The sequence below is a fragment of the Cucurbita pepo genome, chromosome 20, assembly GCF_057944985.1.
Source record: "Cucurbita pepo subsp. pepo isolate OVF chromosome 20, ASM5794498v1, whole genome shotgun sequence".
Classification (NCBI taxonomy): domain Eukaryota; kingdom Viridiplantae; phylum Streptophyta; class Magnoliopsida; order Cucurbitales; family Cucurbitaceae; genus Cucurbita; species Cucurbita pepo.
Window position 1 is genome coordinate 3740246 of NC_141817.1, and position 25738 is coordinate 3765983.

Here is a 25738-nt window from a genome sequence, read left to right on the forward strand (position 1 = left end):
GAAAATCATGGTCACTAATCGATTCTTAGGGCTCAAAAAAGCGGGAAGAAATGGTCAGTTGAATTTCCTCTCTCGAAATCCGAAGCATCGACGTGGGTTTAGGGTTTTTGAATTTAGGGTTTCTTCACAATTGATCAAATGGATTCTGAAAGCGAGAGGAAAAGGGAAGTAATCGTGGATTTTGATTTTGGGAGCGATTCTGGAGATGTCGATCTCAGCGGTAAAGTCCATCAGCTTCCGTGTGCCGTTAAATTCGATGGTCCTTGCTCTGTTTCTCAGTATTTTAAACCTAAATCCACTGGTAATGCACTACTTTTCGCTGTTTCTCCTGGTCCGTTTCATACTGAATAGTCTCTTTTTCATTCTTCTTTTCTTTCTATTCAAGGAATTGAGGTTGATGGTTTGAGCGTTGAGAATGCTTATTTCAGAGGAAGAAAGTTGCAGGGAGCTACCATTTCCCTTCCGGAAGGCTACACTGGTAACATAAAATGCTTTCAGTTCTGAGTTCATTGAAAAGTGCATATTGTTTGTTGTGTGATCCCAAGTTGGTTGGAGGGAGGAACAAACATTCCTTATAAGGATGTGAAATCCTCTCCCTAGTAGACGCGTTTTAAAATCGTGAAGCTGACGGCAATACGTAATGGGTTAAAGTGGATAATAGCTGCTAGTGGTGGGCTTGAGCTGTTACAAATGGTATCAAAGCCAAATACCGGGCGCTGTGCCAACGAAGATGCTAGACCCCCAAGGGGGTAGATTGTAAAATCCCATATCGGTTGGAGAGAGGAACAAAACATTCCTTATAAGGATGTGGAAACCTCTCCCTAGTAGACGCGTTTTAAAATCGTGAGGCTGACGGTGATACGTAATAAGCTAAAATGGATAATATTTGCTAGCAGTGAGCTTGGAATTTTACATTAACTTAGTTGAGTTTCTATTTTTTAGAAACATCATTTTGAGCTAGCTACGAACATTTCTGTGATTCGAAAATGTTGCTGTTGTGAGCACTAGTTTTTCTAGCTCTGTTGGATGTTTTTGGTTGTGTTTGAATTTTTTTTTATCTTAAAGTGGAATCTTTCTGCTCTCCCTATATTGATCAATGATTAGATATTCACAGGATCTTGTCTTGTCTTAAACAATCGTTTTCCGACAAATCAAGAACTCATCAAAAGCCATATATCAAACACAAATGGCTTGCTGATATTAGATTATCAAATGAAGTTTATTCCAATTTCAAGCATACTCAAAACTGGCTTCCTTAAAATTGTGCATGTTTTCACTCACCTGTTTTAATTCATTTAGTTGATATCTGATATGGAAGTAGTTTCAAGACCCATTTCTATTGGCTATGGTGAATCATTGTTGATTATAAGAATTCAAATAAGCAGAAATTAAACACACCGGTAAGTTCTTGTTCTACAGCCCAAACCCACCATTAGCAGGTATTGTCCTTTTTGGGCTTTCCCTTTCGAGCTTCCCCTCAATGTTTTTAAAGCTCACCTGCTAGGGAGAGGTTTCTACACAGTTATAAAGAATGCTTCTTATTTCTCTCACAATCCACCCCTTTCAGGACCCAGCGTCCTCGCTGGCATTCGTTCCCCTCTCCAATCGATGTCTTTCCTCTCATCGTGGGATCTCACATGTCCTATAATTCTTAGGCTATTTTCTGTTTGATGTTCTTATTTCACTTATAATACGCCTGCATATATTTTGAAGGAATTTCAACATGCATCCTGCTTGTGTTTTGTGAAGAAAATAAGCCATTCCTATAATTCTTAGTCTTTCTTTCTCCTCAGCTCCTTCAGCTGGTTTTTTTCATAACGGTTATTTTGAAAAACTTCATTTGGTATTCTCTTTAACTAAAGATTAGCTCATACATGGGCAAGTTTCCCTGTTCGCATTCCTTGTTTTGCATTCCTTGTTTTGCATTCCTTGTTTTGCATTCCTTGTTTTGCATTCATGAACATTGTGAAAAAGAGACAACTTGAACCTTCTCATTTAGTATGAATACGATATGTTGTTTTCTTTTTAGGAGATTTGGTATGAAAGAACTATAGATTTTCATGTCTCTTTTAGTTATTAGGCTGCTATATAAGAACAGTTTTGTAACTATCCCTTTTTGTGTTTGTAATTCTAGCCAATTGGAAAGTATCTGTATTAAGGGCCTTTTTTTTTAATGGATACGAGGATATCTGATCTTCTATCCTATCTGCTAACGGTGGGCTTGAGCCGTTAGAGTGAACTTCTGTACTAAGGCAACCATAGCAAATATTGATATAAATTTCTTCCACAATTCATTTAACCATTTTGAACTAAAGGATCTATATCTATCTGTAAATGTTGTTCTTCAGGCTATGTGATAGGGAGGAAAAGTCATGGAAAGAGAAAAGCTTCCGAAGAGTCTCAGGACTCAAGCTCTTGGCAAGTGAAGGCCAAATTTGAGAACATTACATATTGGAACCATGACACCCTACCAACACAAGATGATACGTTCCCGCGTTCTTTTCACTGGCTGACCGTTGCACAAGCAGTATGATCAACACACACTAAATGATTCATAATTTTTGGCTCTAGATATATACGCACGTCCTGTTTGCGTCTTTTCTGAATCCAAGTACTAAACTGCTTTGAGAATTGAGAATAGTTTCATACAAGCTTTGAACTTACGATTAAGAAATGGAAAAGAAATTGGCGTTTCTTTTATATCAAATATATTAGGTTTGTTATTGTAACAGCTCAAGCCCACCACTAGCAGATACTGTCTTCTTTGGGCTTTCTCTTTCGGGCTTTCTCTCAAGGTTTTTAAAACGCATCTGCTAGGTAGAAGTTTCCACACCCTTATAAAGAATGTTTCGTTCCCCTCTCCCACCGATATGGGATCCGTTTGTGCATAGCTTGTCTCCAATATTGGCCAAATATGAAAAAAGTTCCATATTGTTTATAACATTTATTTTGACTGATCTTTGAAGAATTTAGCATTCTTGTATAACTTGTTTGTCTTCTCTATTCATAAATTTATTTCCTCAAGTTTACCAACTCCTGGAATTTTGTTTATGGCTGCAGTTGCACAAACCGGCAACAGCAGAAGACTTGGCAGCTGCATCTACTGCTCTCAAGAACATGAGTTGATCAAGAAGATCATGTGCTCTAACACTAAGGTAGTATGAAATGATTCCGCACCACTTCTATTTGTATTTGGTCACATTATTATCTATGTTACCAATTTATTTAATGGGTTTGGCATGATCATGATCTGGCTGAAACTTAACGATGCTATTAGAAATATATGATCATTAAAAATTTCAATTATATAGAATAAATAATCCAATTGAACATATAGTTTATGCATGGAACTACCATATCTCAAAGCCTTTAACTATCTAAACTAAGTTTAGGCAATCTTCTTAATGAACGCATCATGGATCTTCAATCCTCCCTTCCACTTTGAACTCCAAACTTCATACAAACCAACATGAATGGCCCTTTGGTTTTTGGGTATAGAAGCATCAATTGTGAGTTCTAAGGGTTCCTCAGGGATTGTTAGCTTTTGATTTTGAGGGTTTGTTTTGAAGAGAAATTTTGTTGGAGAAGAAGCGCCTTGACTTCCCTGTTGAGGATTGTTGGGAGATGAGTTTCACATCAACCTAATTAAGGAGTCGATCATGGGTTTATAAGTAAAGAGTACATCTCCGTTGGTATGAGGCTTTTTTAGGAAGCCCAAAACAAAGTCATGAGAGCTTATGCTCAAAGTGGATAATATTGTACCATTGTGTAGAGTCGTGGTTCTTAACATTCTCAACCTTAGCTATTACATAGACATTAGTCCCATTACATGCCACACTAGAAGAATTTCTTGTCCTGCAGAAAGATTAGAAATTCAAATGGTTAAACTACCATCAAAATCCAAAGAAAAAATTAATCTAGTTTATGATTTTCAAAACTTGGATTAGATTTTGAAATTACTTATAGCACAACAAAGAAACTCAAATTTAGAAGTAAAAAAGTACGTCTTATGTTCAGAATTCGAATGACCTTGACATTTCCATTGTCTCCTACGACATGGTCACGTTACTTCTCAGTTTTAAAAGTGAAAACTATCTCCACAGGCTATCACGGGTCTTTTGAACATATTTTGTCCTCATTCACATGTTTTCAAGAAAAATTCATAAAAGATCACCCAACATAGGATTACTTCAAGGAAAACGCACTTAATTTTGGAGTTCCTATGATTGAGCCACTTTATTGGTATATATAATAATTTTCAATTCTTTTAATCATTTGTGAGATCCCACATCGATTGGAGAGGGGAACAAAACATTCTTTATAAGGGCATGAAAACCTCCTCATAGCAGAAACGTTTTGAAAACTTTGAGAGAAAGCATGAAAGGGAAAGTCTAAAGAGGACAATATTTGCTAGCGGTGGACTTGGGCTGTTACAAATGGTATTAGAGCTAGACACCAATCAGTGTGTCAGAGAGGACACTGAGCCCTGAAGGGGGTGGACACCGGGCGGTGTGCCACCAAGGACGTTGAGTCCCAAAGGGGGTGGACACTAGATAGTGTGCCACCGAGGACGCTGAGTCCCGAAGGGGGGTGGACTCCAAGCAGTGTGCTAGCGAGAACGCTGAGCCACATTGGTGGACATTGGGCTGTGTGTCAAGGAGGACGCTGCACCCTGGATGAAGGTAGATTGTGAGATCCCACATTGATTTGAGAGAGAAATGAGTGTCAACGATGACGCTAGTTCCCGAAAGGGGATGGATTGTGAGATCCCACATCGGTTGGAGAGGGGAACAAAACATTCTTTATGAGAGTAAGGGAAGGCTCGAAAGAGAAAGTCCAAAGACGACAATATTTGTTCACAGTGGACTTGGGCTGTTACATCATTTCTTAATCATTCTATTATCGGAATCTCTCTCACTCAGATTTGATATCGGTTCATTCATGTACTCCTCTTTTACTCTGAGTGTCACATTTCATAACCTTCATTTTCAAAAACCAAATGGTTATCATACATACCATAATTTTTTGTTTATGTTTTTAAAACTCTCCACAAAAAATTGATAGAAACTTGAGTTTGATATGATAATAAGTTGAAAGAGCATACATTATTATCTTCGGCATGGGTAGAGCAATCTTGAAGATAGAATGACTAAGAAAGGTCGAAAACAATTGAAAGTTACTACCTATACTAACATAGTGCAACTTCTTTTTTTCGGTGACTCAATCATACAAACTCCAAGGCTAAGCATGTTTTGCTTGGAGCAATTCTATGTTGGATGACCTCTTAAATTTTTTTTCCAAAAAGTATGTGAGTAAGAACAAAACATAATGAAAGAACTCGTATTAGTAGTTGAGGACACTCATCACTCTTAGAAGCAGGAAATAACGTGATTATGTTATAGAGATGCAAGGAAATGTCAGATACATCAGGTACCAAATCCAGTTTCTAAATTTTGATTATGAGACGATAAATAATGTTCTTTTTTAATTGATTTCGGGAATAAGAAATACTGACCAACATGTAGTCGACACATAAGCAAACATCACCTTAAAGACATATCTTTGCTTTGTCGGTCTACGTGGCAGATTAACAATTTAAATATATTAAGATTATGCATGCATGCATGGCATTGATGTCCCTTTCCTCCCACTCATTTTTCTATCTTATATTCCACTAAGATTTTCTTATTCTTTCTTTTTAATCCCTGTTTTCTCTACAGCTGCAAATTGGTTCCAACTTGCTAACCAATGCATACAAACCCAATCAATGTCAATATTCTTTAAAATATCATTCCCCACCACGATGAAATTGTGAAGATTACTCGAACCTGTCGGCCAATGTTATAGACTTGTAGAATACATCAGTGTAGTGCGTGTGCGGCCCAAAACATCTAAGGGTATCACAAACCTGTTATTGCCTCAAACTTCTTTGGCCTAAGCGGTCGTAGTCCCTTTAAGAATCTGGCCGCGGAGGGGTTCCTCCGTATAGCTAGTTAGCAAGCTGAGGTCTCGTTTGTTAATGGAATTAACCAGAAAAATCGCTCCACCAACTAAGAACGGCATGCACCACCACCCATAGAATCAAGAAAGAACTCTCAGTTTGTCAATCCTTACTATGTATGGACCTGGTAAGTTTTCTCGTGTTGAATCAAATTAAACCGTAGGCTCCACTCCTGGTGGTATCCTTCCGTCAATTCCTTTAAGTTTCAGCCTTGCGACCATACCCCCCCCAGAACCCAAAGACTTTGATTTCTCATAAGGCGCCGACGGAGTCCTTAAAGCAACATCCGCCAATCCCTGGTCAGCATCGTTTATGGTTGAGACTAGGACGATATCTTATCGTCTTCGAGCCCCCAACTTTCATTCTTGATTAATGAAAACATTCTTGGCAAATACTTTCGCAGTTATTCATTTATCATAAATCCAAGAATTTCACCTCTAACTATGAGATACAAATGCCCTCGACTCTCCCGGTTAATCATTACTCCAATCTCGAAAGCCATCAAAATACGATTGAAATCCTATGATGTTATCCCATGCTAATGTATACAGATCATAGGCTTGCTTTGAGAACTCTAATTTCCTCAAAGTAACAGCATCAAAGGCACGACTCGACCAATTAAGGCCAGAAGCACATTTACCGCTTAGAATAATTATTCGATTTCTAGAACGGGCTCAAATAAAGATTTCCATAATAAATTAGCGGCGTAAGTTAAAAGTTTAATTTTATTATTTATTTATAATTATTTCATTTTAGAATTGACAACTTCAAATATTATTATATGTAATATAGCATCTTTTTTTTTTTTTTTTTGTTCCTATATATTAAATTCACCCACTTTATTGGTGCTTCAACTTTATGAATTTTAATTTTCATTCCCTTAATTCATTATAATTTATTTAAAAAAAAACTATTTTATAAATATATTTCCAATATATTTTTTTAAATAAAAGATATTACGATTATTTAATTAATTTAGAGGACTAAATTTAAGATTTATTGAAAATAGCCGAATAAAATGAAATAAAATTCAAAATAAAGTGACTATACTATGAACTTATAGTATTAATGTTATATTTTTTGTTCGTACTTGAGAAAGAAAATATATTCGTGAACTGTGTAAAGAATCACGATGTTTTAAAAAATAAATCATCGTTTAAAATTATTCTAATAAAATTCACAAACTGCCTATTTTAATTCTCGAAATTGTACTAAGAATTCGAGAAACTAAATTTATAAGTCGATAAATTAGGGTATATTTTCGTGGGATTAATTGGTATTTTGAATCTATCATATAAAAACTAAAAATATAGAAGAAACAAAAAAAAATATATATTTTAAAGAAACTCTTTTAAAAGTACATTTGAACGTTCTTGAATATTTAAAAGTATTTTTAATTTTTTTATTTTAAAAATATTATCTCGAGAGGGGTGCCTTTGAAAACGCGGGTACAGATGGTGCATGGTCGTGAATCGTTCTTCTTTTTTAAATATTTATTCCCAAAAGAAAAATAATAATAATAAATAAATAAAATAAGTCATCCCAAATGGCTATAAAAAGCATCAATTCATCTCCACTCCCACCATTATTAAAAAAAAAATACAGCAAACATGGTTGGAGCTTTGCATTCATCACCTCACACCAATGGAGACCCAAATGCCATAGAAAAGATGGAGGTACTTACACAACCCTCTCACGTTAATACGGGAATCATATAGTGACAATATCATATCATTGTGGAGAGCCGGGATTTATAACATGGTATCAGAGTCATACCCTTAACTTAGTTATGCCTACAATAAGTATCGAATAAAGGATATACTTTGTTCGAGGACTTCAGAAGAGTAGGGAGACTGTTATTATCAAAGTGGACAGTATCATACCATTAACGATATCTTATCTTATTAACTCAATTTCCACAGAACCAGAAGACCTTAATTTATCCGAAAGGCTTCAACATCACATGGGGCAACGACAATCGCTATTGGCGCTTGCCTCCTCAATCTCGAACCCCGTAAGCCGCTCTCTTTATATCTCATTCTTCCCCACCTCTACATTTTTAACCTTGTTTCCATTACTCTACAGGATGAAGGACTCAGCTGCTGAGCTGCTGCAAGTGTCGTGGTTGGAGGTGACATGCTCGACGGACAATGTGGAGGTTGGAAAAAGCTACAAAGTTGGGTTCAATCTGTCCATGACGGCGGCGGCTTTTGGATGGAAAGGGTGTACTGTTTACATAATGGCCAAGATTGGGAAGGCTGGAATGTTCGTGTATAAGAAGGTGTGCCTCGACACGAAAGAGGAGAACTTCGACATGCCGGAGGAGGGTCTCGTTATCACTGTGAAACCCCCGTCAAGCTCGCCGGGAGATAACCATCTCTACTTCGGAATGTATGAGGTTTGGAGCGGGAGGTGGAAGGGAGGACTTAAGATTCATCATGCATTTGTGGAGAAGGTCAACTAGCTAAGCATCACGTTAGAATCATGGAATGTGACAGTCATATATTGAACGGTTTGAAATAATTAGGTGTCATATTATAAATGCATTATTGACACATGATTTAGTCTTTGTAAGATTTATTAAACGGGGAGTATTGCTAAGAGAAAAATTATTAGTATTTCTTTACATACGATCTATGCAAATACACGTGGGCTCACTAGGCAAGCTCATTAATATACTACTAGGCTTGACTGCGAGTAAGCACACGCTCCACTATTGAAACTGACGAAAAAGAAAGGAACGTGAATAATATCATGAACGTATGCATTTACGCATTACATAACTGGAGAAGTAATCCATGATTATATGAACTTACAATATGCATGAAGTATTTTAAACCTCTCCTTAATAGACGTGTTTTAAAATCGTGAGGCTGACGGCGATACGTAACGACCAAAGCGGACAATATCTGCTAAGGAGAGGTTTCCACAGCCTTATAAGAAATGTTTCGTTCTCTTCTCCAATCGATGTGGTGTGTTAATAACACGTAGTCAATATCAAACCCAGACACCGGTTGATGTATCAATGAGGATGTTAAGCACCTAAAGGGGGTGAATTGTGAGATCCCAATCTGTTAGATAGGGGACCGAAACATTCCTTATAACGGGTGTGTAAATTTCTCTCTAGCAGACGCGTTTTAAATACGTAACAGGCCAAACAGACAACATTTGCTAGCGGTGGGTTTGAATTGCTACAATAGAATACGTTTTATTCATGCATCAAACAATTTCATCTAACTTAGCCTCTCGACATTCCAACAGTATAAGTTTAATCTAATGATGCTAAGCTCGTGTGAGCTAATTGTTCCCTATGCTCAACCTTATCATAATCAAATTTCACTTACGATATTGCATTCATTCAAGAGATCAATCTTAAAGTTTATTCACGATACTATATAGCCCGATATAGCGTGTTGTTCATGACTCACCAGCTCGAAAAGTGGCACCTTTTACCCCAAAACTTCCGACCCCAGCTATAATTTTTCAATTACAGAACTAGATGCTGACAAATCGTTGTTCTTTTGAGTACACCACAGAGATTCTTTCGATATTTTTAATGAAAGTGGAGACATAAATAAGACACAATAAATCAAATCAGCCGACATTTGGAAACAGCAATGCAACGTTGAATTAAAGTATTTGTAGAATCGAATCCTTCCTTAGGGAATATATATGGAATGGGGCAGTGAGAATGGATAGGTCGAGTCTCAACTTGGTTTCGTTATTATAAAGGATGTTTCATGAGATTCTTGTTCACAACACAAGTTCATAGAATGACATCTTTTGTTCTTGTCATGTTTTTAAATTCTATACATATTAGAAAATATCAAAATGCTAATCCAATTTCACATTTTCTTTATAAAAAAAAAAAGTTAGGTATCATCCTTCCCTGTCATATCTGCGACGTGATCATATTACTTAATTTTCGTATCTAAATGTGAACCAACATGGGCCATTCCAATATGATTTGTCCTCATTCACATGCATCATAGGAAAAGTCTCGTGAGATCACCCAACTTTAGACAAAGAATGTTTAACCATAAAATTCATATGATTGAGCTACCAGAAAAGTAAGGTGCACCTTGTTGATATAGGTAGTAACTTTGATTTCCGTTAAGTCTTTCTTAGTCATCCTATCCTCATGATCGCTCTCATTCAGATGTTATTTGTTTTCCGCTATATTGTTTTAGTGAATTTATAATGAATGTCTAAGTCCATGGTCTTGTTATGAAATATTTCTTTTAAATGAATTTTTTCGTGCATTGTAATCGTGTTATAAATGTAGTGGTGACATTGGTTTTAATAGGAAACTAAAGTCGTTACAAATGGTATCAGAGTGATACTTCTTTAAGTAAGATGTGGTTTGAGGACGAACCATGCAGAAGTTGGTAAACATGTAACACTCGAGTAAAGGAGGGGTACATGAATGAACCGAGACCACATCTACATGAGAGCGATCCTAAGGATATGATTACTAAAAAGACTTAAAAGAATTGAAAGTTACTACCTATATGAATAGGGTGCACCTTCCTTCTCGATGACTCAATCATAGGAACTCCAAGGATAAGTCTGATTTGCTTAGAACAATTCTATGTTGGCTGAGATGTTGATACGTGGAGATAGTTTTCACTCTTAGAAGCGAAAGTAAATAACATGATCATGTCGCAAGAGAATGTCAAGGTCATTAGATGTTGAATCCTGATTCGAATCCTAAACATGGGTCGTGATAATCCCACTCATATTATACTTAAGTTTACCTAATAATTCATAAGTACCGTAGATTTGGGAGTCCTTAATCAAAACATGGGCAATGGAGAGTTGATAACGTATACTTACATTGATTATGCATGAGACGTAGATCTACCTGACAAGAAAAACACTTATGGTTATGTGTTTTACTTCGTGAAGAGACTGAAGGGGTTGTGTCTTGGTGATATGAACCAAGAGACATCAATCATACAATATACTTCAATGTGGCATGAATTGAAACATCTTTTGATAATTTTGACAACCTTTTCTTCACATCTTCATTGAAGTATATTGTATGATTGATGTCTCTTGGTTCATATCACTTGGTCTTCCAAAAATCAATTTTTAGTTACTTTGTCCACTAGTGAATAGAGTTTGTGGCAGCTGCTCTCTTGCTCTTGTCAAGGGGTATAGATGAGGAGAGCATTAAAAAAACTTGGTCTTTCAAGACAAATATATCACTATGTTATGTGATAACAGTTCTACCGTTAAGCTATCTAAGAATGCAATCATGCTTATACCCAGCAAACACATTGATATAAGGTTTCATTTCTTGCATGATTTGACGAGGGATAAAGTTATTGAATTGAGCATTCTGTCACACAAGAACACGTTGCAGATATTACCACAAAACCACTTAAACTAAATGCGTTCTTAAAACTACTCGAGGTTAGGAGATAATAGAAATTGCATTTCATGGGTTGGAAGCAAATTTAAAGAGCATCATTTCAGCTCACCACCTTATCTCATCATATTGCACTAAAGCATTTGGAGATGTCTTTTTTCAAACCCCATCTTGTCTTTTTCTATTTTTTTTCAAAGAACAATGGAATAAAGTTCAACTTTTTAAAGAAAATGGGTTTCAATTCTCTAGAAATTCGATAATATATGAATGGTTGAAATTCAAGATTCTTGGCCATTAAATTTTAATAAAAAAAAAAAAAAAAAAGAGAACAAATTCCCTTGAAAATAAATAACAACAATAATAATAGGAATTGAAGGCTATAAAACCAATGCTGAAGCCCCAAGCCTTAGAATAGACAGTGAGATAGAAGAAATGGGGTCAGGGTGGTCGGCAGAGGAGGATGGGCAGGCGCTGCAGGAGCGGCCAGCGTCTGCAAGCGCTGCCACAGGAAGCGATGGACATGACAAAGGGAAGGCGGTGAGCGGAAGCTTGGGCGCAGAGGTAAAGCTGGAGCATGGCTTGGAAGCTATCTTGAAAGATGCAGACTTGGCGTTGGATAGGTCTTCCTTGGATAAGCTTCGTGCTCAACTCCATGCTGGGATCTTATTGAACAAAGGAACTAAGGCAAGTGAAATAATACGTGTAAATTTACTATTTTAGGCTTCGAGCCGAGAAGGAACTAAACAAAAAAATACTCGTATTTCAAGTAGATAAAGTTAGAGATGTCCCTGGGACGAGGGGGAGGGGGACGGGGACGGAGAAGGTATTCCCGTCTTCATCCTTGCCTCCTATTTTAATTTTGATCCGTGCAAAAATTTTTATTTATTTTTGTAAAGATCCAAGTTGGATTGTTGTGGAGAGTTTTTTATTTTTATTTTATTATATATATATATATATATATTTCTCAATATTTTTTTAAAAAACAATATAAATATTGCTATGTTTTTTTTAAATGAATATAAATTTCTATTAAATTGATTATATATTCTAATAAATTATATATATATATATATATATATATATATATATATATATATATAGGGTTTAGGGTTATATATAGTAAGTAATGAAAAAAAATATATATATATATATAATATAAATATATAATAAGATAAAAAAAAATTGAAAGTGAAAGTAAATTTTAAATTTATATCTTATAATAACTATTAAAATTTTTGAATTTTTGAATTAAGATTTTAAAAATTTATTAGACAAAAAATTAAAATTTTAAAAATCTACTTGATTTTGAATTCTTTGAATGCAGAAATATTGGTTAGATAAGGAGTCGAACGGTAACTGTTTTATGTTATTTCCGAGAGCTCTCTCCATAACTTGGGTCCACCAGAGAAAGTATTGGAGATGGAAATCGTTGGAAGAGAAGAGGTATGTATTTTATTTATTCATTCAAAAGTCTCTCGTATGGAGTTTGCTGCTGTAACGGTGTGTTAAATCGTCATTAAACCCGAACGTGCAGCAATACAATCGAAATCGTTGAACTTATAAACGTATGTTGGCTTGAAATCAATGGAAAGATCCAGACATGTGAGCTCTCACCAGGAGTTTTGTACGAAGCATTCTTTATGGTAATGATCACAGATCCATCCTACGGATGGGATGTTCCAGTGAACATTAGACTTAAGAAGCCAGATGGGAGCAAGAAGGAGCGTCTAGAAGATTTGGAGAAGAGGCCACGAGGGCAGTGGTTCGAGATTCCGATAGGCGATTTCGTGGTTGACCACAAGAATGGTGGCGAGATCGAGTTCGACATGTATGAATATGAAGGAGGGATGTGGAAGAAAGGGATGCTCCTAAAAGGTGTTGTGATTCGAACAAAGCGGATGGTTTGAAAATGATAATATGTGTTTCAATGAAAGCGTTGCTCGACACAACTCTCAAACTCGAACACGAACTCAAAGAAAAATCATGAATGTATCACAAGTGCATATCTAGTGCTATTAACCCATAACCAAAGTTATCACGCACTAGTTTCATAATTTGCTAATCTTCAACCCAAGATGCACCTGGGAATTGAACTCAGGTCTATAACGTGGCATGATACTATTCTAAAACTAGACCACTAGTGCTTCAATAAATATGCATATCCATAACGTTCTCGTATTTTAGTCATGCAATTATTCTAAAAAGAAGAAAGCTCCACGTTAGTTTAATCATTGCTATTCTCATCTCAGGATGCACCAGTCAAGAATTGAACCCCGGTCTATACCATGAAAGGGTACTATTCTACCACTAGACCACTGGTGCTTCAATAAGTATGCATATCTATAACGTTCTCGTATTTTAGTCATGCAGTTGTTCCGAAGTGCTTTCACCTCTCGATTTTAGAAAAGAAGAAAGTTCAATAGTGCTGCTATTCGTGTCATCTATGCACATTATAAGATCATATGGTGACAAACCCAAGTTGTCACATATAACGCGCTAGTTTCACCATTGCTATTCTTAGTCACACATAATGCACCAACCGGGAATCAAACCCGGGTCTGTACCGTGGCAAGGTACTATTCTACCACTAGACCATTGGTGCTTCAATAAGTGTGCATATCCATAACGTTTTCGTATTTTAGTCATGCAGTTGTTCCTTTCACCTCTCGATTTTTTAAAAAGAAGAAAGCTCAATAGTGCTATTCATGTCATCTATGCACATTATAGATGATATTGAGACTAACCCAAGTCACTAGTTTCATCATTGCTATTCTTCGTCACATGATGATGCACCAGCCAGGAATCGAACCCGGGTCTATACTGTGGCAAGGTACTATTCTACCATTAGACCACTGGTGCCTCAATAAGTATGCATATCCATAACGTTCTCGTATTTTAGTCATGCAGTTGTTTCGAAGTGCTTTCACCTCTCGATTTTTTAAAAAGAAGAAAGCTCGGTAGTGCTATTCGTGTCATCTATGCACATTATAGACGATATTGTGACTAACCCAAGTTGTCACATTACGCACTAGTTTCATCATTGCTATTCTTCGTCACAAGATGCACTAGCCGGGAATCGAACCCGAGTCTGTACCGTGGCAGGGTACTATTCTACCACTAGACCACTGGTGCTTCAAAAAGTATGCATATCCATAACGTTCTCGTATTTTAGTCATGCAGTTGTTCCAAAGTGCTTTCACCTCTCGATTTTAAAAAAAGAAGAAAGCTCGATAGTGCTATTCGTGTCATCTATGCACATTATAGATGATATTGTGACTAATACTTAAGGAACAAAAAACCGTAATTGTTGATTGAGGTTCAATGTGAAGAACAAATGTTGTTGTTAGTTGAGGTTGAATGAACACGAAGAAGCGCACTGACGTGCAACTGTTCTTTCTTAGTATCGATCACAAACTAAAAATTTAATTTTATTTCATGTAAGTTTTCAAGATTTATATATTATTCAAAAAAGTGTCGTGATGGGACATGGTTTTGCTTAGGATGTTGTCTAAATCTTAGAAATTAATGTTGTTGTCAATTATTGGTTGGGAAATAAAATCAAAAGTGACAATGCATGTCTTGATGTTGGTTGTTTGTGATTAATCAAAGGAGATTATCATGTTTGCCATGATTCAATGCTTAAACATTATTAACCTTATTGTTTATAATTATAACATCATTAACATAGCAAACATATCACATTAATTGCTTCACTAAAGTCTTTGTTAGGATGGACAAAACTCCATTAATCTCACCTGCCCATTAATTAATTGTACTTCCTCTCATTAACACCCACCTTTCTCTCTCTCTCTCTAACAAAAGATGAGAACTTTAGGGTTTTTGTGGGAAAATAGGTTAACATTAGCGGTGTTCATATGACCCGAGAACTCGATCAGACTACCAAATTCAAATTATAAGCTTCGGTTGGGTTTTTTTTTCCGTTTAGGTCGGGATGAATTTTAAAAAAACTGACAAAATTCAAGTTGTTTCGCTAGTTTACATTTTCTTGGTTGCGTCAGCCTAACCTACTCGATAATGGGTTACAACCCAATCCAATTTTACCCTACTTTTTCAGATTATTCTAAAAATTAGAATATTTGACGTTTATAACTGATTTTAGTGATGCATTGTGACTTGCGAATATTTGAGGTTGATGAGATTTTAGTTATTAATGTAATATGTAGTGGATAACGGGACAATCCATCCCAACCCAACCAAAAAAAAGGTGGGGTTAGTTAAGTTGTGAACTCTTTTTGGGTTGCTCGAGTCATCAACCCAACCATCCCGAAATTTCAGATTGGTTTAAAAGATTTCTCCCGTTAAACCCGTGTACACCCCTAGTTAACATTATTTGCACGGTTTTATTAATATAATGTTAATGAAAAAATTGCATGGAGAGTTCGACATTTATTTGGATATAACAATGAATTAGGAGCGTGAGTCTCATGAAAGACAACAAAATGCACCTCAAAGTATTACCAAATAACTGGAGGGACCTTCTCTCGAGCATAGTATAGGCAATTGAGACCTCGAACAAGCCTATTAGTTATAGAGAATCAATGCTCCAGGTCGAACAGAGTTTACGTCCGACCTCTAGCTTTCTCCAACGAATATTAGCTTATATGTGCTTTATAGGTCAATTTAGCTTCCTTGCTAGCGATCTCATTCTCTCAAATATGTAACTGTTAATCAAATCTTTGTGATTTATTTTACATTACATCGATATAAAACTTGATTCAGGTAAATTTTTAGCTCCGATTCGTTGACATTATGTGAAGAAATCAACCGAGAAAGCAAGAAGAGTCGAAAAGCTAGCATACCCTTCTGTTTGTTGAATATGACGTTTGTCCAAGAATTTAAACTTTTGCGTGAAAAACATATCTTGATTTTTAAAAAAATATATTGAGATAGATTATAATTTAACCGAAGTATATAATTTTTTTTATTATTCGCTTTATTGACTAGATGTTAATCAAACTTTTCAAGAAATCGAAAGATCTCATAATCAATGATCCAATGTGATATAAAGTAGATGGGACACATTGATTTAAAATCTTATAACTTTAAAATGGTAAGGCGAAATGAAGAACGAAACCAATGCCAAAATAGGAAGCTAATATCAAACGTTCACAAGTCAACACGTATCCGTTACAAACATTTAATATTCTTAATTTTTATAATAATCTTAAAAGTTCGGTTGGATTATAACCCTATTTTAAGATTACTCAGTAGTAGCCGTGCTGTTCGGGTCGAAAAATGCAAACATATGCAACATGGTCGAACCTATCATTTGAAAACATCATGGCATGGCCTTAGACAATTTTCATGACAAAGTTGAATGTGAAATACTTCTCTACACATGTCTCATGCATACAAACAGGGCCCACTAAGTGGGTTTGCACCCCTTTGGGCCTAGCTCTTAAGGCTAGCACTCCGTTGTGTCAAGCACTAGTGAGAAAAAGGGCTCGCATGACATCATGACAAACATAAATGTCGTAAATCGTAAATAATGAGTCATTCATGGCATGGTCTATGGAAGTTTATTCATCATAAATTATCGATATCATAACATTTTATACAACATGGCATGGTCACATTATAGCATAACTTATATATACCGCATAATTCAACATAACATAACATATCATTCATATATATGGTACATGCAGAGGCCACGAAGCATGCGTCATTATACATAAAATATAATTTATCTAACCAAGCCAACAATAGAGCCACTTATATTATTTGGCCAACGTCGAGGTTACTAATCATCCTCTAGTTTGTAAAGGAACAAAAAAAAAAAAATTGTACCCTATTGGCTTACCATTTTGAGCACCATCTTAACCGAGGTTCCCTCTACACAGATTCGGGAGAACCTTCACGGCAATAGCCAGAAGGCAACCAAAAGGGCAACCTTTATAAATCGAAAAGATTAATATTGCACAAGATGATCATGATTGACTCGATTTTAATCTAGACTGAGTTATGAATTTTACGTGTGAGAGTTTGTCCTTTGATTAGAAATTACTCACGACCACGACCACATATGCACCGTTCGTTAATCAAATGAAGATGAGAGATAAAGCTATAAAAGCAAAAGCATGTGAGAAAGTAATGAAATAATGTAATGAAATTAATATGCAAAAGAAAAGTAATTGGATTGTGGTCCTTCCCATAGGGCACTTTGTCCATATGCCCTTCAGTTTGTCAACCAAATCAAAGACAGTGACCTAAAAGACAGAACATCCTCCCAAAGCTAAGGACAAAAAGCTCAAGCTTAGGGCAGCTGAGGATTCCACCAACTTGCTCAATTCTTCATTGCTTAATTCTCACATTTAAATAATGCAACTGTTTTTTTTTTTTAATTACTTTCACTGCCCTTTCAGCTACCCTATACACATGCCAATTTTCCCCCCTTCCTAATTCATTTAATCTAATGCTCTCAAGGGTCGGTTTTAATTTTTAGGGGTATTTGAATGACCCGAGTATCTAATGTGTGAGATTCAACATTGGTTGGGGAGGAGAACGAAGCATTTTTTATAAGGGTCTGGAAACTTCTCCCTCGTAGACGCGTTTTAAAAACTTTGAAGAGAAGTTCGAAAGAGAAAACCCAAAGAGAACAATATCTGCTAGTGGTAGAGGTTGAGCCCCGAAGAGGGGTGGACATGAGGCGGTGTGCCAACTAAGATGTTGGGCCCTGAAATGGGTAGATTGGGAGGTCCCACATCAATTGGAGAAAAGAACGAGTGCTAGCGAGTACGCTGGACCCTGTAAGGAGGTGGATTGGGAGATCTTACATCGGTTGGAGGGGAGAACGAAATATTCTTTATAAGGGTATGGAAACCTCTCCCTAACAGATGACTTTCAAATGCCTTGAGGGGAAGCTCGAAAGAGAAAACCTAAAGATGACAACAGTTCGTAAATTTTTTTTTTGTCGCGCCAAAAGCAGGGTTACAACCCAGTTTTACTTTCCCCTACATTTAACAACTCAACCCATAACTCTCTCTGGATTGTTCAGTCACCAATCCAACCAATCCCAAATTTCAAGTTGGTCCAAAAGATTTTTTTCAACCTAACAGTGTATACTCTCTTAGTTTTCGTTAAATAATAATTAAAAAAAATAAATATAAGAAACACCCACTATTTTGTTAAAATAAAAAGTATGGTATATAAATAATAATTCATAATTATTAAATTTAAAAAAAATTAATTGATTAAAATTCAAAAATATAGAATTAGGGTTTTATTTATATGTTTTAAATAAACAAATAAATAAATAAAAAGAACACATTTAATGAAATAAAGGCAATATTGATGTATTATTGATATATGTTTAGCTCATATTTTGATTATCAAACCTATCTAGCTAGGCCTGCTGTTTGTAAGGTCATATTCACAACCAGCTTTTTCCCTTTTTTTTTTTTTTTTTTTTTTTTTTAAGCTTTATATTTTCATAAATATTTTAAAATAATTAGTTAAAGGGAAATTTATAAATGGTATTATTTTGAGTAATAACTAGAAAACATTAATCTCGATAAATAAATAAAAAATCTTTTTTTTTTTTTTTTTTTTTATCAACCGAATTGTTAGGCTTTGGGGCTTTCTTGTACCGTCATACGCACCCAAACATTACATCGGTGGTGGCTGACCCAACTGTTTTCGAAATGTCGTTGTCCAGTATACCATAGGCTGACCCAATAATCTAGTCCTCTCGTTCTAGGGTTGGCTCCTTAGAGTCCTCTCTTCAACATCAAGGATAGATAAGAATCGAACTGTCTCACGACTTTCTTAACCCAACTCACGTACCACTTGAGTCGGCGAAATTGTGAACTATTTGCTTCAAAATGATGGTTGAATGACACTGAATCCTTCTTTTTTCGATCTCGATACATAACGGAAAGTAAGAAATGGACCCGAACATATTTTAATAACCAATTTAAAACCCTTGTGAAAGAAAGAGTTTGATATTGAAAGAGAAGCAATAAGTCAATATCATAGCTGTAAAAAATGACCAAAACGACACCGTTTCTCTCTCTCTCTCTCCTCTTTTTCTCTCTCCTATTGCAAGAAGAGAAAATTAGAAGAAATTTAGTGAACAAAAATAACATATTCTTTGCCAAAAATCCTTAAAAGGGTTAGCCTTTTGGATCTCAAACTCCACTTTTTTGCACACAAATCTCTCTCTCTCTCTCTCTCTCTCTCGCTTTGTGGTAGAGATATTTGAGGATAATATGTTGGTTTGAGAGGTTGAAGCTGCCAGCATGATCTGATTTGATATCAAGATTGGAAGAAGAAGGCAAATGGGTATTGAATTTTGGTGTTGTTTTGGGGGTTTTGGGTTGAAAATCAGGTCATCTTGCAGCTTCAATCACTCATTCACCAACACTTTTAGGCAAACATTTGAGAATGAATGCCTCCAATTTCTTCATTTCAGGTACTTAATCTCTCTATATTCAAACCACTTCTTCACATACTTTTTATTATTGGCTTTTCCCATTTCTATCAACTTTGTTTTGATTTGTTCAATCGGTTGAGATGGAGTTTCATATTGGCTAATTTAGAGAATGATCGTGTATTTATAACGGAGGAATATGTCTTCATTAGTATAAGGTTTTTTTTGGAGAAGTCCAAAGTAATGTCGTGGAGAGTCGTGATTACTAACACAATCAGCCAAATCTGAAGGAAAACTCATTGAATTTTGAAAGGGGAAGTTTTTTTTAGGGTCGAAAATGGAATCTCCTCTCTCTCTTTCTCTACAAGTTTTCATCTTCAACCAAACACCTCACTCACTCTTCTTAGGCTTTCCGTTTTGTGATGGGTTATCGTAAATTTAACTATTTCTAATGTTTTAACACTCTCTCATGGTTCGTGCTTGAAAATTTGTTCTAACGACTAGAGATCAATGCTTAGAGTTGTTCATATGACACCAAAATCTGACTAATCTAGATTATGGGTTGGGTTAGATTGTCTTTTTCTAATTTGGGTTAGGTTGACTTTTTGAAAAATCGAAAATTTGGGTCGGTTCACGGATTGATGTTTTTCAGTTAGGTCAACTCGACCAACTTGAAAATAGAGTTATAACCTAACCCTAACTTGCGCTACTTCTAAGATTATTATGAAAATTAAAAATATTTGGCATTTATAACTAATGTTAGTGATGCGTTGTGACTCATAAATGTTTGATGTTTGAGTTTTGTTAAATTTTAGTTAGATTAAGTACGACTTTTTTAAATCATTTTTATTAAAAAAAAAAAAAAAAAAAACACCCCGACAATCCTATCTACTCCCAACTCATATATACCCCTATCTGATACTACCTGGATTGAACCTCAACCTCTCATACCACATGTTAGGTCACTAATCGATCCTTAAAGTTTAAGCTAATATGGGTAGCTGTTACACCTTTGGTTCATCGAGCTAGTCTATCTTTCATGAAATATGTCTCTACAGTCGAGCACATCAATGAAAATAGATCTATAATTCTTCCCATTAACCCTATAGTCGGGAACAACATTTGTTACTAAACCCAAGTTTAAGACATCTAAACGTGCGGTTCGAGCGTTGTTCCCTCGAGTAGTTTATACGTCCCCCGATGATAACCTAAAGGTAGAGAAAAAGGAAGTCAAATTTGTTCGGTCTCTATAGAAGTTTTCAAACATTACATCAGGCATGTCTGGTCTGAATTTGTCTCAACTTTAAAACAGCATCCAAAATAGCTTAAGAGAGAGACAAATCTGTAAAAGCAACTAAAAAGTTACCATCATGTGCCTCTCTCACTTGGAATTATTTACAAGTTTTTTTTAAAAAAAAATAATTAATTTTTTATTTAATAAATTAGTTGAACGAGTCCCTAAACTTTAAGAAAATTATGTATTTACATACACTAATAATTTTAATTAATTAGCGTTCAATCCGTCTTCTATAATTTTTTATCTTTTTATCTCTCTCAAAATTTATCTTTCCATTTGAACTTTTTTTTATATTATTCTTTTATTCCGTGTCTGTCACATGTCAAATAAAGTTGAAGAATTTAAAATGCCGAGATGAAGTGTCGGTGTCGAAATTGATATCGATATGACGATGGATATGTTTGTTGTGAATCACCAAACCGACACGTTAGAATTAGACCATTTTTTCTTAAAAATGTTTGTTTTACGTTAGGTAATTTTTTATATGGGAATTAAATTTAAATTTGAAACTAAATAATAATAATTTCTCAATTTCCCTTTAATAGATTAAAAATTCTTAGTGATGTCCTTTAGCTTAAATAATCTATTAGAATTTAATTTATTATGTAGATTGATATTTTAATTTTGTATTTAATTATTTAACTTTTAAAAAACTAAAATTATAATTATTGATATATTAAATATAAAATTAAATTTTATGTGTAATTAAATAGTTTAATTTTATATTTAATGTCCGTAAATTAAAAAAAAATGTTAAATAAATTAAGTTATTAGAAATTTCAAATATTTATTACAGATCCAATAGAAAACACGCTCTAAAGTACATGAATTGAACTTTATGTTAGGGATGGACACGGGTTGAGTTGGAAAAAATTTTTAACCCAACTCTCGGTCTGTGGGGGTTGACTTAAGTTGTCGGGTTATTTTATTTTATAATTATTTTTAAAAAATTTTTATTAAGTTAATAACTAAAATCTCATAAAATTAAAACATCAAATATTTATGAATATTAATTAAAGAATAAAAAAAAATTAATTTTTTTTAAAAAGTAAGGTAAGGTTGGATTCTAACTCTACTTTGGGATTAACCCGACCACTGGGTGTGGGACCCATTGACACAAGGGAAAGAAAAAGATGTTACCAACCGGCAAAGCTCCGATCGACGGTGACGGCGGCTACGAGCGGTTAGAGCAGGCTCTCCGAGAGAACCACAACCGATTGCCAGAAGGTCCGGCGCGGCGCTCGGCCTGCCGACACGTGAACCGATCTCTTGCAGAGTGCGTGGTGGCGACGGCTTGGTTGTTTGATTAGCAAAGCCCACCCACGGCCTCGACGGAAATTGGGTCGTTTGGCCCAATTAGTTTCTTCCCCTGAAGCCCATTGGGCCCGAGATTGGGCCCAAACTCCCGTTCGACTCGAATTTGGATTCAAAATTTCAAATAAGAAAAGTCATGTTCTCTTTTTAGAATCTACTCGAGCATTTAGAAATTGATCGGGCGATTCACAATCGTTCCCGCCCAATTCAACCGACTTTTAGACAACAAGAAGGTAGTTAATTGAGCACTTGAATTAGCTGACCGATAGTGATACTAGTGAACTGAAACATCTGGGTAGCTAAAGGAAGGGAAATCAACTGAGATCCCGTTAGTAGAGGCGAGCGAGAACGGATTGGGGGTTTGAAGAAAAACAAAAAGCTCTTAAGATTAGTCTTACGTCACTGTTGAGTCAAGAATATCTTAGTTTAACGGGTTAGTCGTAATAATATATATATATATATATTTAAAGAAGAAAAGGGAAAATAGGGTTTGATTGGTGTGGATATTAATATTAAAAGGTGTGAAGGTGAAGATGCTTGGGGAAGCCTTCAACCACCACATGGACTTCCCACCTTTGCCATCATTGCAAGATATAACTTTTTATCACCTTTTTAAAACTTTCTATAATTATAACATTTATTAATTTCAAAACTATCTTACAATTACGTTAAAATTTAAGATAAAAATTAAGATACGAAATGTGTGGAACAGTGACTTACCGTATTTGTGGTAGTGTTTTGGTCTCAATTCTAGATTCGGACCACTAGGGTACTGTTTTGTAAGTCTCCTTTTTTTTTTTAACATTTAAATAGGTTTTTACTTTTAAAATAATTTTGAGACGTTTATGAAATGTTGGAGCTTTTAAAAGAATAAGGGTATTGTTTCGAAATGAAAGTGAGTTGTTCGTGAAACATTTTGACCATTTTTTTTATGGATTGTATGTGTGTTGCTTTAACATATCATGCTAAAAGTAATGGATTGGAAGCTTTTAATTTGGCTTTATTAAAGAAGAATAGAGTCAAAGATGTGAAGAAGAAACAAGTGCACTAATCAAGGAGAGAAAAAAAGATGTATGATATTGTTCCACATGCATGCTTCTCCTTCACCCTACAATATTCATCATTCAATCTCTCTCTCTCTCCCTTTCTCTCTCTCTCTTAATCTCTCTCTCTTTCTCTCTCTCTCTCTCCCTCCCTTTCTCTCTCTCTTAATCTCTCCCTCCCTTTCTCTCTCTCTTAATCTCTCTCTCCCTCCCTCCATCTATCTCTCTCTCTCCCTCTTAATCTCTCTCTCTCCCTCCATCTATCTCTCTCTCTCTCTTAATCTCTCTCTCTCTCCCTCTCTCTTAATCTCTCTCTCTCCCTCTCTCTTAATCTCTCTCTTAATCTCTCTCTCTCCCTCCATCTATCTCTCTCTCTCTTAATCTCTCTCTTAATCTCTCTCTTAATCTCTCTCTCTCCCTTTCTCTCTCTTTTAATCTCTCTCTCTCTCCCTCTCTCTCAATCTCTCTTAATCTCTCCCTCTCTCTCCATTTATCTCTCTCTCTCTCTTAATCTCTCTCTCCCTCCATCTATCTCTCTCTCTCAATCTCTCTCTCTCTCTTATTCTCTCTCTCTCTTAATCTCTCTCTCTCTCTCTAGATCATTATATATTGAAGAACATGGCAAGAAAAAATAGGAAAGACCCAACACACACAACAAAGAAATGGAAAACCTCCTCCTTCTCCTATCTCTCTTTGCTCTCTTTCCTTCTCTCCAAGCTCTTCCATGGAGTACCCAACGCAACAACAACCAACAACCCTACAACCTTAACAACTTCGAAGGCTCCTCTGACCTTGTCAACCTCGAATACCACATGGGTCCTGTCCTTGCTTCCCCTATCAACCTTTACATCATTTGGTATGGCCATTGGAACCCTAACCACCAAGACATCATTAAAGATTTCATTTTCTCACTCTCTTCTCCTCCTCCTCCATCCCATCGTCCTTCCGTCGCCGAATGGTGGCAAACGGTCGAGCTCTACTCCGACCAAACTGGCTCGAACATCACCGGGACTATCCGTCTCTCGGGTGAGTTCCACGACTCGTATTACTCACAAGGCAACTACCTGACCCGTTTAGCCATACAACATGTCATAAAAAACTCACTCACTCAAACTAATCCAAGACCTTTGCCACTAAATCCTTACACTGGCCTTTACTTAGTCCTCACCTCATCAGATGTCCAAGTTCAAGACTTTTGTAGGGCAGTGTGTGGATTCCATTACTTCACATTCCCGGCGGTTGTTGGCGCGACGGTGCCGTATGCTTGGGTCGGCGACAGCGGGAAGCAATGCCCCGGCGTCTGCGCCTACCCGTTCGCACGACCGGAAGGGTCGGAGGCTCCGCCGCCGAGCAAGATCATGGGGGCGCCAAATGGGGATGTGGGGGTAGATGGGATGGTGAGTGTGATAGGTCATGAGTTAGCAGAGACATCAAGCAATCCGTTGGTGAATGCTTGGTATGCAGGAGATGATCCAAGGGCTCCAACGGAGATAGCTGACTTGTGTGTGGGATTGTATGGGTCGGGTGGGGGAGGAGGGTATGTTGGGAATGTGTATAAAGATGATTGGGGTAATGGGTATAATTTGAATGGTGTTAAGGGGAGGAAGTTCTTGGTTCAATGGGTTTGGAATCCTGTTCAAAGAAGGTGTTTTGGACCAAATGCTTTGGATTAATCTTTTGATTTTTGATTGTTGTATTTGGATGAGTTTTTTAAGGTTGTTTTCAATCAATGTTTGAACTTTTTAGAACTGAATTGTTTTCATTGTTCATCCTCTTCTTCTTCTTCTACATTCTTCTTCTACAATCTTAATGTATGTTCCTAATTTCATTCTTTTTGTTCTCTTTAAGCTTTTCTTAAACTGCGCTTTGCCTCAAAAGTTTTAAAACGCGTTTGGTAGGGAGAAGTTTCTATATTCTTATAAACAATGTCAATTCACCTCTACGTCTTCTCTGGCATACTGCCTAGTATCTAGCTCCCCCTACGTCCTCGTTGGCACACTGTCTGGTATCTAGCTCTCCCTACGTCCTTATCTAACTCTGCCTACGTCTTCATCTAGCTCTCCCTACGTCCTCGCTCGCACACCGCCTGGTATCTAACTCTAATACCATTTATAACAATGGCTAGCAGAGGATCCAACGTGCTCATTAGCACACTGCCCAGAAACTAGCTCTAATACCATTTGTAACAACTCCAACTCACAAGTAGCAGATATATTTTGTTCTTTAAACTTTTACAATGTTTATTTTAATTATTAGATCAACTTTCAAAATATCTATTTCAATCCTACGATACTTTGTACCTTAGACCACCTCCAAT

The 25738-nt window shown here is 36.1% G+C and overlaps 5 protein-coding genes and 1 pseudogene across 6 annotated transcripts; 5 read left to right on the plus strand and 1 right to left on the minus strand.

The window, feature by feature from the left end:
- The first annotated feature begins 3 nt into the window (after window positions 1-3).
- Window positions 4-3240, plus strand: LOC111782715 (ribonuclease H2 subunit C-like protein). Its single transcript, XM_023663510.2, has 4 exons — window positions 4-301; window positions 386-478; window positions 2349-2527; window positions 3061-3240. The coding sequence occupies exons 1-4, from the start codon at window positions 139-141 to the stop codon at window positions 3124-3126; spliced, it is 501 nt and encodes a 166-aa protein (XP_023519278.2). The 5' UTR covers window positions 4-138; the 3' UTR covers window positions 3127-3240.
- Window positions 3241-5696: 2456 nt separating this feature from the next.
- Window positions 5697-6800, minus strand: LOC147786387 (18S ribosomal RNA; annotated as a pseudogene).
- Window positions 6801-7598: 798 nt separating this feature from the next.
- LOC111782716 (protein PHLOEM PROTEIN 2-LIKE A9) lies at window positions 7599-8568 on the plus strand. 2 transcript variants are annotated; one of them, XM_023663511.2, is made up of 3 exons: window positions 7599-7677; window positions 7924-8015; window positions 8087-8568. In XM_023663511.2, the coding sequence occupies exons 1-3, from the start codon at window positions 7612-7614 to the stop codon at window positions 8463-8465; spliced, it is 537 nt and encodes a 178-aa protein (XP_023519279.2). In that variant the 5' UTR covers window positions 7599-7611; the 3' UTR covers window positions 8466-8568. The 2 variants fall into 2 exon arrangements, with proteins under 2 accessions (XP_023519279.2, XP_086976925.1); XM_087120799.1 differs by having other exon boundaries at window positions 7660-7762.
- Window positions 8569-11763: 3195 nt separating this feature from the next.
- LOC111782717 (lectin) lies at window positions 11764-13414 on the plus strand. The gene is made up of 3 exons (XM_023663512.2): window positions 11764-12059; window positions 12700-12818; window positions 12910-13414. Exons 1-3 carry the CDS (start codon window positions 11808-11810, stop codon window positions 13280-13282), a joined length of 744 nt encoding a protein of 247 aa, XP_023519280.2. The 5' UTR covers window positions 11764-11807; the 3' UTR covers window positions 13283-13414.
- Window positions 13415-19413: 5999 nt separating this feature from the next.
- Window positions 19414-22803, plus strand: LOC147786388 (uncharacterized). Its single transcript, XM_087120786.1, has 2 exons — window positions 19414-19809; window positions 22192-22803. Exons 1-2 carry the CDS (start codon window positions 19786-19788, stop codon window positions 22372-22374), a joined length of 207 nt encoding a protein of 68 aa, XP_086976912.1. The 5' UTR covers window positions 19414-19785; the 3' UTR covers window positions 22375-22803.
- Window positions 22804-23990: 1187 nt separating this feature from the next.
- EXL7 (EXORDIUM like 7) lies at window positions 23991-25169 on the plus strand. The gene has a single exon (XM_023664310.2). It carries the CDS (start codon window positions 24084-24086, stop codon window positions 25092-25094), a length of 1011 nt encoding a protein of 336 aa, XP_023520078.2. The 5' UTR covers window positions 23991-24083; the 3' UTR covers window positions 25095-25169.
- The last annotated feature ends 569 nt before the right edge of the window (window positions 25170-25738 follow it).